We start from the raw sequence: 15377 nt of genomic DNA on the forward strand, positions 1-15377 counted from the left end.
AGTACTTTAAGTGATCCGATTAAATATTAAGCAAAATTTGTCTATACATAGCAGTCATTTACGAAGAAAGATAAATTGGAATAATTTGCAAAACAATGACTCAGGTCATTTACGGCCTATATATGATAAAGCAAGCTGATCCTGAAAAGAAGTTTCTGAGAAGAACTTTCTTAGAAGTTTCTGGCATGCTTATGCCTGCATGCAATGCATATGCATGAGAAATAATCCTACATTTCTTTTACTACAAGATTGAATATATACATATGTATATATTATTATTTGTCAATTGACAGTGTTTGATACGATTTTAATATTCAAATAATATTGGCGAGGACAATCTTGCGCCACCGCGCGAGCGATGTATAACTATATAACGCGCTGCGTGCTAGCTTCGACATCACTCATCTCACGCACTTTATCATATTAAAAGTTTCTCAAACGCATCGAAATGAAAGCCTTTGTAAGTATTCGCAGTCACAATTTCTTTGTAAATAATTTCTTTGTTGGATTGTATGAAACGAAGTACTCGTTTACCCAATGTGTCGTTTATCAATGTATATATTATATTTTCATGCTCTTTACGATTACAGATCGTTGTCTGCGCTCTCGTAGCCTGCGCTTCCGCTGCTAACACGAAGCGTGAGAAGCGAGGCTTCCTCAGCGGTCTTCACCCCATTGATAGTCTTTCTTACGGAGGCTTGTACGGTGGCATTTATGGTAGTAACTATGGTTATGGCGGTTACTCTGCACCCGCCATCGGCTATGCAGCACCTGCGATAAGTTACGCAGCACCTTTGATAAGCCACGCAGCTCCCATAATCAGCCACGCAGAACCTGTGATCAGCCACGTTGCACCTGTGATCAACCACGCAACCCCTCTGATCAGCTACGCTGCACCTGCGATCAGCTTAGCAGCGCCTGTAATTAGCCACGCAGCACCCGTCATCAGCCACGCAACACCTGTAATTAGCCACGCAGCACCTGCGATCAGTCACGCCGCTCCCGCTGCCAAAGTCGTGACCGTCAACAAAGTAGTCAACTCTAAGCGCGTCGTCGACGTCCCAGAAGTCGTGAAGGTGCGCAAAGTGGTGTCCGAGCCGCAAGTGGTGTCCGTCAACAAGGTGGTGGCCGCTCCCAGCTACAGCCTTTACAGCAGCGGACTGTCCGGCCTTGGTTACGGATCCGGTTACGACGCCTTGTACGGTTACGGTTCCGGCTACGGATATGGATCCGTTTACGGTTCTGCTTACTCCAACGGTTGGTGGTGAACGAAAAATAAACCTGTTAACCTAGTCAAAGTGTTATGTATAAGTGTTGTTTTAGTACATTTTTTACTTTATGATAAAATACAATCAGATATATTTTCATACATCTTTGTGTCATTTACTTTAAACACCTTATAATATTCAAAGACCCCTTATTACTCATTATGAGGTATTTTTGACTAACATAACAGCAAGATAATTCGCAACAAGCTCTTATCAAATAAATATTTCTTCAATTAAAATCAACAAGTAAAGGAGAATGTAATTTTATTATCATACAAACTTAAAATGCACTTAAAACACAGTAGAACGTGGGGTCCATGTATGCAACTTGTTGACGATACAATATGTATAAAAATATAAATATGAATACACATATAGTGAACCTCCAGAAGCCTATACTTAAAATGCTCATATGCCGAACTATAATTACGTATACTGCAACTTAAAGTAGTCAAGAACTTGATACAATCAAAAATGTTTACAGCGATCATAGAATTGTTGAATATCACATAAAGGCCTGACGTAATTACCAAATCTTATTATTATTACTTTATAACAAAATACTAATCTAGGGCTAATCTAAGGTCCAAAAAAAGCTCTGGGTTACGCCCATAGTTCATATGATTCGACACGATATTTATTAATATAATATAATACGAATTGCGGTGGAAGAGTAATCTATATTTAATAATGGTCTCAGCTATTGAATACACTTTAAGTATCTCAGAACTTACTTAGCATAATATGTTTGAGATAATTCGGCTTAAGCGCACGAGATGAGATCAATTATTTCTGTATCCAAAGGTAAACCCTTCTTTCGATTCTTATGTGAGAATATCTTCTGCCATGAATCTCTTATTGAAACAGTAAAAAAAGCAACTGCCGCAATGAACATTTCCACTCTCACACAACCTTCTAGAAATAATCGTGATCTGGCAAAAAACCAAACGGACTATTGCTGAGTTCATTTGAAAAGAGATCAAGCTACAGGTGGACTTGGCCCAACTGCAGCAACCTTTGTGTCAACATTGCGTAAAGTTGCTAATGAGGCAAATGATTTAAAGGCAGAGGTAGCGGTGGAAAATAATAAAAAAGCTACGTTGGATCATTTTGGCTATTTACATTAATGTCGTCATCTCGTTATTAGCTAAAAGGTTTAAAACACGTATGCAGGAATGTTTCTTTGAACAGATGGGAGCTTTAATATCCAGTGTTATTGGTAATTCGACGTATTCTCAATAAAAGGTTAGCGGTGACTATTTGCAATATTATTGACCCCCATATGCATACTGCAAAAGTGAACCAATTTTGGGTTATCACATTTTTTAGCTTTGTTCAAAATAAGTCAAAAAGGCGACATATATGTGAAATTACGTTTCAAATTTTTTTAATTGATTGTTTTTGAGGATCTTGAAGATTCATCGAATATGGAATTTAAATGTAACTGTGAATTTAATTAAAATAAGCTAAATAAAATAAAACACACAAACAAACTTAGAAGAGTGGAAAGCATATACTATTTTCAAAGCATTAGACAATGAGGGGTGATAATTTGATATTTTCAAAATATGACCTCGACGCGAAACTATCACAAGGTCAAGCCGCATCCATCGTTTTCTTTCAAAGCGATCTTAGAATTACCATTACGGCATCATATGATTTCAATTCGTTAATATTTATGACCCTAACCAAGAGTAAGCCGATAACATTGCACAACTATAAATGTATTAAATAAAATCTAATTTCAATAATACGTTAACAACAAAAACTTACATTGTCTCCTTATGAAAGCGATGCAAGTTAATTATTAAAAGTTACGCTAAATATGTGTCGGGAGATAATATTTACCAAGACAGGTTTACACTCAGACCAATTCATTGCAATATCATTCAGAAAACACCACGTCGGATTGGTCTAACATGTTACATTGCTAGTTTTTTAAGAAAGAAAGAAATAAATAAATGTTTATTACGACACAGTACATAATAAAAGTATAAGAAGTATAAAAAAAATTAAAAAAAAGAAAAACAACAAAAATAAAACATATTAACCACCTGTAACTACTCACTAACTTAATATACAAAAAAAAACAACAACAATACAAAACAACACAATGATACTTAACGTGTCCTAAAGGTTACCATTCAGCTTCCAAGTTCGGTTCCAAGAACCCAAAGCTGATTTTCAAAGGTAACCTGTATGGTTGTGACGGGCTGTGACAATATATGATAATATATTATAAAAATAAAATAAAAAAAAACTACAATGTTAATATATATACAATATACAAGAAAATTCGCAATAAGCTCTCATCATACACATAATAACAATATATAATTTTAAATATATAAATGCATACATATTTTATGCTGACCCATTAGCTAATGGCAGTTTTGTTACATTAGCTAATAATCGATCGGGGGGAGACGAGGTAAGGAAGCCTTACTTAAATGTAAATTATTACCTTCGTTTGACCTTCATTACCAATAACAACTAATTATTATAATATCAACATTAACAGTGTGAATTTCCTACTGCTGGGCTAAGGCCACCTTTGAGGTTTGGAGCATTTCACCAATTTTCAATGCAGGTTTCGATCAAATTAGTCACAGAATACGTCCTACAAGGGCTTAATTTAAGCACCAAGTCCTGGAGACCACATGTCACTTAAATCTTTGTTTAATATTATAAATGTAAAAGTAACTCTATCTGTCTGTGGCTCTTTCACGACCAAACCGTTGAACCGAATTTGATGAAATTTGATATGAAGCAAACTCGAGTTCCAAGAAAGGACATAGAATTTTTTCGCCTGACACATGACAACCGACGCTCTAAAACGTGAGCGAAGCCGCGGGCGACTACTGGTAAGTAACACAAATGAAACCAAAAGCAACGGGTTTGGCTTTGCATTTGGGATCTTAAATTTAGGTCCAATTATTATATTTATGTAGCTATTTCGAAACCTATGGGCGTATTTATGACGATGGCTTAATATAATAAAAGACAAATTAATTAGTGTATGCATTCTTCTTTCTGTAAGTAGACTATTTTTTAAATTATTTTTTTTTAAATTTATTTATCTATATGACGTCTATTTATTATTACTTAAAAAATCTGAGAGAAATCTCTTACAAGAGATAAGTAAACCTGTTACCGATGTATATCAGCAAAATTAGGCAATTGAAATGTGTTTGATACAGTTTTAATATTCGCATAATATTGGCGAGGACGATCTTGCGCCACCGCGCAGGCGAAGTATAACTATATAACGCGCCGCGTGTTAGCTTCGACATCACTCACCTCACGAGCTTTGTCATCTTACAAGTCTCCCAAACGTGACGACATGAAAGCCTTTGTAAGTATTCTCAGCGCTATGAATCAATATACTAATATACTTGTAAACAGTCACTTCATTGAATTACATGAAGCGAAGTAATAGCTTACCAATTATCCTGTATAAATAAATATGACATATGTATTTTGTTTTTCCACGATTCAGATCGTTATCTGCGCCCTCGTGGCCTGCGCGTCAGCCGGCAATGAGAAGCGTGAGAAGCGAGGCTTCCTCAGCGGTCTTCACTCCTTTGACAGTCTTCCTTACGCAGGCTCTTACGGTGGTATCTATGGCAGCAACTACGGCTATGGCGGCTACTCGGGTTACTCTGCACCCATCATCAGCCACGCAGCACCCGCGATCAGCTACGCAGCACCCGTAATCAGCCACGTTGCACCTGCAATCAGCTACGCTGCACCCGCGCTCGGCTACGCTGCGCCCGCGCTCGGCTACTCGGCGCCTGCTATCGGCTACGCCGCGCCCGCCGCCAAAGTCGTGACCGTCAACAAAGTGGTCAACGCGCAGCGCGTTGTCGACGTCCCGCAGGTCGTGAAGGTGCGCAAGGTGGTGTCCGAGCCGCAAGTGGTGTCCGTCAACAAGGTGGTGGCCGCTCCCAGCTACAGCCTTTACAGTGGCGGACTGTCCGGCCTTGGTTACGGATCCGGTTACGACGCCCTGCACGGTTACGGTTATGGATACGGTTCCGGTTACGGATACGGATCTGGTTACTCCAACGGTTGGTGGTGAACGAAAAAAAACTGTTTTCCTAGTCAAAGTATTATGTGAAAGTTGTGTTAGTAAATTTTTTAATTAAATATAAAATACAATCATATATATTTTCACACATTTTGTATTATTTATAAAACTTTATACGACTGCTTTAAAGCCCCAAGACACTGAAAAAGATAAATTTTATTCTTTCAATTTAACGCAAAACCTACTCATTTGACTGATATAAAACTTTCATATTATTTAAATAATAAATGGTTGGATTTTGATTTATATATGTGTTCATTTGATATATTTATATTGGTCAGTAAGCACAAATCTACGAACTCAAGTGATCGAAAATTAGGAAGAGATTGTAGAAATTTAAAATCTTCCTAAATATGCAGGTAACATAGGTATGACTGCATATTTAGGAAGATTTTAAATTTCTATGAATATCTACATAGATATTCATATAAAAGGTACCACACATGAGCTAATTAAGATATGTTTTCAGCCCCAGAGGGGACCCAAGATAATTTGGCTCAAAATTTAACAGACGTTGTTCTTTTATTGACAAAACATCGCTTCATAACAAAGAGCTCTTATCACATCATATTAGAATGAATGTTCTAGAATTTGCAATATCGGAGACCATCAACCGACAGTTGTGACATTGTAGAACCAAAAATTGCCTTTGTGGCATTTACAAAATCAAAAATAAACTTTATTCAAGTAGACTTTTACAACCACTTTTGAATCGTCATTTTACAATTACGTGAAGGTACCACCAGTTCGGAAAGAAGATTCTACGGAGAAGAACCGGCAAGAAACTCAGTAGTTAATCTTTTCAACATTTAAAAAATACAAAGTGAAGTTAGTTAAATACAATTATTTAAATTAATATATCCTGCTTGGAAGTCAACAGGTATTAACTTCACGCTTTTTCATCATCTATAAAATCTTGAATCGATGATATGCCCTTTTTACCAACGTATTTTTATAAGCCATTTGAATTGACGCTACGGCGAAGTTAAAAATGTCTGCGAGATTTATTATAGAAACGGAACCTTGCCCCAAGAAGGATTTATTGACATTGCGGAGTCGTAAACTTGGCGTTATAAGCATATCCTCACTTCTAGTGCCCATACAATAATTATCACTGATTTTATCAAAGTGATCAATGCCACTGTGAATAAACATAATATGCTGTGACGCAACAGTGAGTATTCCTACTTTGTCAAAAACATCCTGAAGAGCATCTCTAGCTCCAAGATTATAAATAGACCGGATTGCTCTCTTTTGTAAAATAAAAACAGATTCAATATCTGCAGCGTTACCCCAAATTAATATGCCATATGACATAATACTGTGAAAATAACCAAAATAAACTAAACGAGCGGTATCAATATCAGTTAGTTGTCTAACTTTTCTAACCGCGTATGCTTCGGAGCTGAGTCTTCCTGTTAGGGATGATAAATGAGGACTCCACTGAAATTTGGTATCCATCTATTCCCAAGAACACTTCGGCTACATCAAGACGGTCACCGTTAAAAGATATATTTTAATTTTGCTTCCTAACATTAGGTAGGGTAAAAAATGCACATTTGTTCTTCGAGCATCCAAAACTAAATTATTTTCTGTAAACCAATCGTGTACTTGTGATAATGCCTCGTCATAGTCAGTTTTTTTCCTGTCAACCTTAAATACCAGTGAAGTATCGACAGCAATCAACACTATATCACAAATACCTTTAACATAGAAAGGAACATCATTTATATATACTAGAAATAGAAAGGGACCCAAAATTGAACCTTGTGGTATTCCTATTTTTATCTTAGATCCAGAAGACTTTATTCCATTAATGAAAACTTGCTGGATTATTTTACTTAAGTATGAAGCAAAAACAAAGAGCTTTACCTTTAGCACCGTAACTTTTGAGCTTATATAGACGAGTTACGTGTTTTACACAATCAAATGCTTTAGATAAATCACAGAATACTCCAATAGCATTCTGTGTTTTTTCTCAAGTATCGTAAATATGTTTGAGAAGCGCAATTCCTACATCAGTTGTCGAACGACCTCTTCTATAATAATAATGAATAATGGGTAATAGCAACATATGCTAAACAAATATGGCATTATTTTATGTGTTCGTATATGTCGGAGATGTGGTCGGGTTTACAGCTTTCATCACAATATTAGCAATTAACTGTTTTTTTTAAAAGAGTCAAAACAAAATGGAGTTTCTATAACAATGCTCGTTTCTAAATCGTCCTTTTCCGAACGAATCAAAGGACAACAAACGACACAACTACAACTGTTTACAATAAATTAACGCAATTAATTAAACTAGGTATATTCATTCTTGAAATATAGTTTAATATTTAAAATGAATATTTATTTTTATTCTTATTATTAATTAAAGCTCTTAATTAATTACAGGCGAATTATTGAAAAAAATAGATGAACCAACATTTTTATTACATAGTTTGTTATGACACATTACAGATGGCGCTGCGAGACGAATTCAAATTAAGTTTTACTTATTGCATAACAGTGTTTTAGAAATTTATATAATAAAATATAATCATTGAAATGATAATTAACAATATAATATTTTTAGGGTTCCGTACGTCTGAATACAAAAACGGAACCCTTATAGGATCACTCATGTGTCTGTCCGTCCGTCGCTTACAGTCAATTATCTCCAAATCTATTAGACCAATTAAGTTGAAATTTGGTACACATATCAATTCCTGTAACCCAAATACAGAGGTGTGACGTGAGCAGATGAAATCTGCATATGGGGCGTCATTTTGGGGGGGGGGGAAGGGGAAAATTAAAAAAAAAATTCTGAAAACTGCATCGTGTGGCATATTAAATGAAAGGTCTTGTTGAGAAGATCTTAAGTGTATTTTTTTGTAATTTTAAAATAAATAGTTTCCAAGTTATTCAAGAAAATAGACGAAAATTGACCATTCCCCACCCTTATCTCCGAAACTACTGAACCTAAAATTTTGAAAAAAATACAGAAATTAGTTTTCTCCTTATAGATTATAGGAAAACCTATAAGAAGTCCATGATATTAAAATAACATGGTAATTCACTCAATATTGTGCGTACCAACTTACATTTGCAGGTGGAATGTGTGGGAGAACATATTTTTTAACTCCAATGTTAAGTTTTGTTGAATCGGTTTGTAGATGAATATTTAATGAAAAAAATAAGCCCACAAGTAACATCGTACGGAACCCTCTTCACGCGAGTTCAACTCGCACTTGTCCCCTCGCACTGCGTCAACATCTTTCAGAGATTAAAATAATCAAATATCTATAAATTATTAGAGCCTGGTAAATATTAGTGTTATGTTCACAAAAAGCTATGTCAAGAATTATTTTACGCTTCTTAGAAATTTATCTAATAAAATATAATAATATAAATGATGACTTCTAATATAAACATCATTATTTGACAGCCAGTATTGGAATATTTCTTATGAACGCGGTTGCCACTGGCTCGAACACGTTCGTGTCAACATTTTATCGCAACGCTCCTATCCCGCTGCTCCGGCATCGCGTCGCACGCTGTGTACCGAAATGTCTATTATTTATTTTTTTATAAGTGTAATGATTTGAAACCATTGATGTGCGCTTAATATTTAAACAATTCTCAAAACTAAATCCCAGTTATTAATAACGTAATAATAAAAATTACCAGTTTCAGATTTTTTTTCCTTTGTATTCGCCTAATTACCTACATGTATCTCAAATTTGAGCTTTCTAGGTCACCTAGAAGTGGGAAATAGATTTGATCTATAAGTCAGTCAGTGATATAAATGACGATTTTTTGACATTGATATCTAAGTAACCGCTTAAGATGTGCTAATGAATTTTGGAAAAATTGACTCACCAGTCTCAATATATATCCAAATTTGACAAGATTATGTCAAATAGTTTTTGAGTTATGAGGGGGTCAAAAGTGGCTCCAAATGGTGCGTGTAATATTACACACGGTGCTACTCGCCAGTACTGTTACATGTACTTGGCTTTGACAGGCTACCGCGTGTCTAGATTGTATCGCAATGTCACGATAAGTCGCATCTAGTAAACAGTGAAATAAAAGAAACCTCATTGCCCTTCGTGAATGCTCGTGTAACATCGGAGATTATGACATTGTCTTGTCTCTTATAAAAAAAAGTGCATAGTAGTAATCCTACTTCGTACTTATAATATAGACGCAAAACTTTATGTGTATGTTTATATCTAGCTGATTTCTATGAGCTATGAATGGCCGTTTAATTGTTACTCTTTCACGTAAAAATTACAGAATGTATTTGGATAAAATTTGGCTTACAGATGGAAGGCTCCCCTACCTTTGATGAGAAGGTTTGGAGCATAGGTTCCAAATCTTCTCCACTGTTCCAATTCGGTTTGATGGAATACACGTGTGGTATTCTACCACTTATTTCTATGAAATTAGACACATACAGTTTACCTCACGATGTTTTACTTCAGCGCCAAGCACGAGATTAATTTATAAACATAAATTAGGCACATGAATATTCAGTGATGCTTGCCTGGGTTTGAACTCGCAATCATCGGTTTAAATGCACGCGTTCAATAACTGGGTCATATGGGCTCTTATACAACTATAAAATACAATCTGATAGAATATACAATAAAATATTTGAAGGAAGGTCTCGCCATTAACAGAGTGGAAGTAGGAAAAGCTGATTGAAGGCAGAACTATCGATGCTTGACTGAAATTGATTTACGGATATTGATATAAACATACTGTGTTGAAGTGGAAAGTATAAACCGCTTAACACAACTTTTGAAACATTTACATAAATTTGTTGCTAGTTTCAAAACGAAGGATCATTCGTTGTTCACAGATCAGCTCGACGCGAAACCATCACAAGGTCAGAGTGGCGTCCCGTCCTTCATTCATACTTACATTTACTTCAATAGATTTTAACTTTATTACGATTACCGTTTAATTTGATTTCAATTCGTTTATATTTATGACTTTATCCAAGATTAAAGCAATGATATTGCACAACTACTACAAATGTAATTTTAATAAAATATTTTAATTAAATACGTCCTCTTCATTTTTAAAATGAGAAACCAGTACTTACTATCATCCAAGATACAACAGAAAATAAATTTTTAATCAAAGAAATTGAAAATGACGTTTAGAAATACTTACTAGAAAAACAATGAACGCTTTTTGAGTGATAAGAGACTCGCATAAATTATAAAATCAGACAGAGGACTTGTTTATTCACGTCAAATAATTGAGTTCATAATTAATGTTTTCTTCAAGAATTACCCTCTGCGTCCTTTCCATAACTTTGCTGTAAGTGCACTTATTCGAATTGCCGCTTCTCAATTCCTGTCATATTTAAGCTTGTGTGCGAGGAAAAAGTAATGCGAGTATACTGTAAAAAGCACAACAAGTCAAACCAATGATGAAAGATGTGCTCATATTACATTTAAAAAGACTGTAAATAGTTTCCAAATTTTGTAAAAGATATCTGTTCCTGTGTTGTTGTTTTCTAATTATAATTTGTGTGACGTCTTCCGGATATGACCATGGCGACCTCACCCTACGGAGCTGAGCTTGCAGCGCAAAATATGTGCGATACACAAACCATCATCTATTCTCTCAATCTCATATCCGATAGGACGACTTCTAATATGGCTGGTGAGGAACAATCGCATAATGTCGCCACTATAACAAGAATGTCATGTATTTTACGACACAATGTCAAATTATTTGAGGAGATATCGCTTACAAAACACATCAACCTTGTTTAAAAAATCACTTGTATTTGCAAAAATTGATACAGTTTTGATATTTGCATATTAGAATATTGGCGAGGACGATCTTGCGCCACCGCGCACGCGAAGTATAACTATATAACGCGCTTCGTGCTAGATTCGACATCACTCATCTCACGAGCTTTGTCATCTTACAAGTCTCCCAAACGCGTCGAAATGAAAGCATTTGTAAGTATTGCACAGCGCTATGAATCAATATACTAATATACTTTGTAAACAGTCACTTCATTGATATTCAACATAAAGCGAAGTAATAGCTTACCAATTATCCTGCATAAATAAATATGACATATGTATTTTGTTTTTCACGATTGCAGATCGTTATCTGCGCTCTCGTGGCCTGCGCGTCAGCCGGCAGTGAGAAGCGTGAGAAGCGAGGCTTCCTCAGCGGTCTTCACTCCTTTGACAGTCTTCCTTACGGAGGCTCTTACGGTGGTATCTATGGCAGCAGCTACGGCTATGGTGGCTACTCGGGCTACTCTGCACCCATCATCAGCCACGCTGCACCTATCATCAGCCACGCTGCACCCGTAATCAGCCACGTTGCACCTGCAATCAGCTACGCTGCACCCGCGCTCGGCTACGCTGCACCCGCGCTCGGCTACTCGGCGCCTGCTATCGGCTACGCCGCGCCCGCCGCCAAAGTCGTGACCGTCAACAAAGTGGTCAACGCGCAGCGCGTCGTCGACGTCCCGCAGGTCGTGAAGGTGCGCAAGGTGGTGTCCGAGCCGCAAGTGGTGTCCGTCAACAAGGTGGTGGCCGCTCCCAGCTACAGCCTTTACAGCAGCGGACTGTCCGGCCTTGGCTACGGATCCGGTTACGACGCCCTGCACGGTTACGGTTACGGATACGGATCTGGTTACTCCAACGGTTGGTGGTGAACACAATAAAACCTGTTCACTAGTCAAAATGTATCGAACTGAATTGTATTTATATTAAATTAAAGTTTTATTTTGCATATTTTTCTCTTTTTATTTTACAATCACCAATAAATCTGAGCGGAAATATAATTTACTAAAAACATAAAATACTATTATTTTATTTACGTATTTCATGTTGAGAAGGAGTTGTAAATTGAATCAATGAGACTCTTCTCTTGTGCGCCCTACGCGGTGCTCAACTAGCCTAACGTAATCAACCGATCGATCAATCAACACAATTTCGAAAGCGAGATGCGAAGTTGCACCATATATCAATGACTAATATTCGATGAATAGTTCAATTTATCAATCAATGTTAGAATCGGGAAAATTGGTATGAGAATCATTTTATTAAATACAAAGTGTATTCTTAACTTCGGTTATTATTAACAAATATATTTGCTTATGCTATTAAAAGCTAATATTTATAATACAGGCATACAAAAAAAGTTAAGGTAGTATATACATATGTATACTAATATGTATACTCTGAGTAGTGGTGTATCAAATATTCATTTTTGCAAAGCTAAGAAAACTGTTATGTTTTTAAAATAATCTGCAGGCCAAGTTGTAAAAAGATTTTTTAGTTTTTGAGGCATTTTTGTGAAAATAAATCAAAAATATATTGAAATTATTTCGTTTTCCGTCTCGCATTTTTAAATTTGGACCGATAAATATTATATATCCAAAAGTGAACTATTTATGGATGATGCATATGGGGGTTAAAATTATTGCAAATAGTCACCCCTATCACCTCCTAACGGATATACGTCGAGTTACCAATAACCCTGTATATGTGCATAATTTTTATTTATAATTCACCTCGTGTTCGGCGGTGAAGGAAAACATCGTGAGGAAACCTGCATGCGTTAATTTCATAGAAGTTCTGCCACATGTGCATTCCACCAACCGGAATTGGAACAGCGAGGTAGAAAATGTCCCAAACCTTCTTCTCAAAGGGAGAGGAGGCCTTAAGTCAGCAGTGGGAAATTTACAGGCTGTTGTTGTTGTGTATAAAAACTGTATTATACTTACTTTCTGAATACTTCCTAATTGAAAGTGCTACATTTTTAGCTTTTATAGACTCACGGTGTGTTTTTGAATAAAAATGGACATTTATTCAAATTTACTTTAAGGGTCGATTGTTGTTTAAGACGTAAATTGTATTTGTTATTAAATCAAGATACTTACAATTATATCAAGATGAAATACAATTTAGGTCGAAAAATTGTCAAGTTATTGAAGTATTCACATCAACACCGTCTGGGGATATTTTGTATAAAGTTCCTAAACTCAAAAAATCCTGGTCGGTTTTAAAATCTTTTAATGAAAGACTATTTTGTAAACCTTCTTGGACGATTCAAAATTTGAATTTGAAAAAAATAAATAAAAACAAAATATTTACGCGACATAATGTTGCAACATAATGCCGAAAGTTTAATTTACCTCCGTGTAATATTGAGATATTTTTTTGTGTCAAATTTAAGTTTTATAATAAGTTATCAATTAATTGATAATAGTGAGAAAATGTGATACTCATAACATTGGTACAAGGAACAAACACAAACTTGTTACTCCTGTTACTCGACTGCAAAGAGTCAGTATTTCCTTTGTGGGTCAATGTATACGGTTTTACAACAGGATCCCAGAAAGCGTTCAAAATGCCTCTGTTGCCAAATTTAAAAATATTGTTAAGGAACGCTTGTGTGCAAAAGGTTATTATACAATTAATGAGTTTATGATCGATAGCACACCTTGGGAATGAAACGATCGCCTCCTGGCTATTTCATCTCATATTAAATTGTTTATCAACCGACTTCCAAAAGGAGGAGGTTATCAATTCGTCTGTATTTTTTCTTTTTTTTTTTTTATGTTTGTTACCTCATAACTTTTCACTGGGTGGACCGATTTTGATAATTTTTTTTTTTTGTTTGAAAGGTAGTGCTTCCCGTGGGGTCCCATTTTTTTTATTTTTTTTCCGATGATGGTATCCATGTGAAAACGACATAAGTCTTAAATTTGCATTATGCATATGCGCGACAAATAGGTGAATAACTGAAAATCACGTTAACCAATTTTGATAATTCTTTTTTTATTATAAAATATATACTTCAAGGGTAATTTGGTGAAAGTTTGGTAAGGTTCTGAGCACAGGATCCATGACAAAGTGACGGAACGGAAGGGAACGGAACAATTCTGAGGAGCACGTTAGCGATACTCGGTCGAATCTTTTATTTATAGGTTATTTGGATATTTGAGTCACCTTCCGTAATGTGGTTATGTTTATGTAATTATCATAGTCGAATATTATAATCAACTAGCTACCCACCCCGGCTTCGCACGGGTGCAATACTGATACTAAATATACTACAGAATTTGTTTATATACGACATCGCAAACTTCTAAAATTATCAGTGTTTCTTTACTATATTGTTCATGTATTATATACACAAACCTTCCCCTTGAATCACACTATCTTTTAAAAAAAACCGCATCAAAATCCGTTGCGTAGATTTAAAGATATAGGGACAGAGAAAGCGACTTTGTTTTATACTACGTAGTGATGGAACTCCTATACGGCTCGCAGTTAGGGTGCGATATGGGGCAGAATTTCTTACTATCTTTAATCAAATTTTGTGTATGTGATGTGATGTCATATGATGTACGAAATATAGTTGGTCTTTTTCAAAGTTTTTTTGCTGAGTTCGATTACAGCTCTTTCGAGGGATCCTTGTAGTTCACGCCGCGTGACGTATTAAATCCGCATTTTCGAAAGTCTATTTTTGCTTTATTCGCAAGTTTCCTTTGAAATTGTCCTCGAAGTAGTTTCTGACTCATATAAACGGAACGCTTAATCTATCCATATTAAAAAAAATAGTTAGTCAACATCAGCTTCACTTAAAATCAAAAAATAAATAAAATTTTAACAAAAAGAAAAACCGACTTCAAACAAAACACTATTTTAAAACAAATGAATATGCACGAAAAAGTAATAAAAATAATTGCGTATTCAACACATTTTTTAGAGTCTTCCTAAGTTAAATGAAATGAAAAATATTAGACTACTTAAAAGTCGATTAACGATTATATCATGTAGTTATAATTATTGTTATATTTGGAGTCGGTGTCAGCCAATAAAACCCTGCAGTATATCTATCAAAAAACAATACGAGAATACTTTAACAAATATGTTTTTTACAAATTACCTTTTACACAATAATATACTGGATCAATCAAGGGGCTCGTATCGCTTCTTTCTTTTGATTGTTGGGGCAAGGGCACCGTGGCTGACACCGGC

General features: G+C 35.6%; 3 protein-coding genes across 3 annotated transcripts; all 3 read left to right on the forward strand.

The window, feature by feature from the left end:
- The first annotated feature begins 512 nt into the window (after positions 1 to 512).
- LOC124535930 (cuticle protein 16.5-like) lies at positions 513 to 1268 on the forward strand. The gene has a single exon (XM_047112332.1). The coding sequence runs from the start codon at positions 513 to 515 to the stop codon at positions 1266 to 1268; it is 756 nt and encodes a 251-aa protein (XP_046968288.1).
- Positions 1269 to 4611: 3343 nt separating this feature from the next.
- LOC124535945 (cuticle protein 16.5-like) lies at positions 4612 to 5349 on the forward strand. The gene is made up of 2 exons (XM_047112361.1): positions 4612 to 4623; positions 4768 to 5349. Exons 1-2 carry the CDS (start codon positions 4612 to 4614, stop codon positions 5347 to 5349), a joined length of 594 nt encoding a protein of 197 aa, XP_046968317.1.
- A 5561-nt stretch (positions 5350 to 10910) lies between these two features.
- Positions 10911 to 12040, forward strand: LOC124535931. The gene is made up of 3 exons (XM_047112333.1): positions 10911 to 11022; positions 11188 to 11327; positions 11477 to 12040. The coding sequence occupies exons 1-3, from the start codon at positions 10911 to 10913 to the stop codon at positions 12038 to 12040; spliced, it is 816 nt and encodes a 271-aa protein (XP_046968289.1).
- The last annotated feature ends 3337 nt before the right edge of the window (positions 12041 to 15377 follow it).

The sequence above is a fragment of the Vanessa cardui genome, chromosome 15, assembly GCF_905220365.1.
Source record: "Vanessa cardui chromosome 15, ilVanCard2.1, whole genome shotgun sequence".
NCBI classification, from domain to species: Eukaryota; Metazoa; Arthropoda; class Insecta; order Lepidoptera; family Nymphalidae; genus Vanessa; species Vanessa cardui.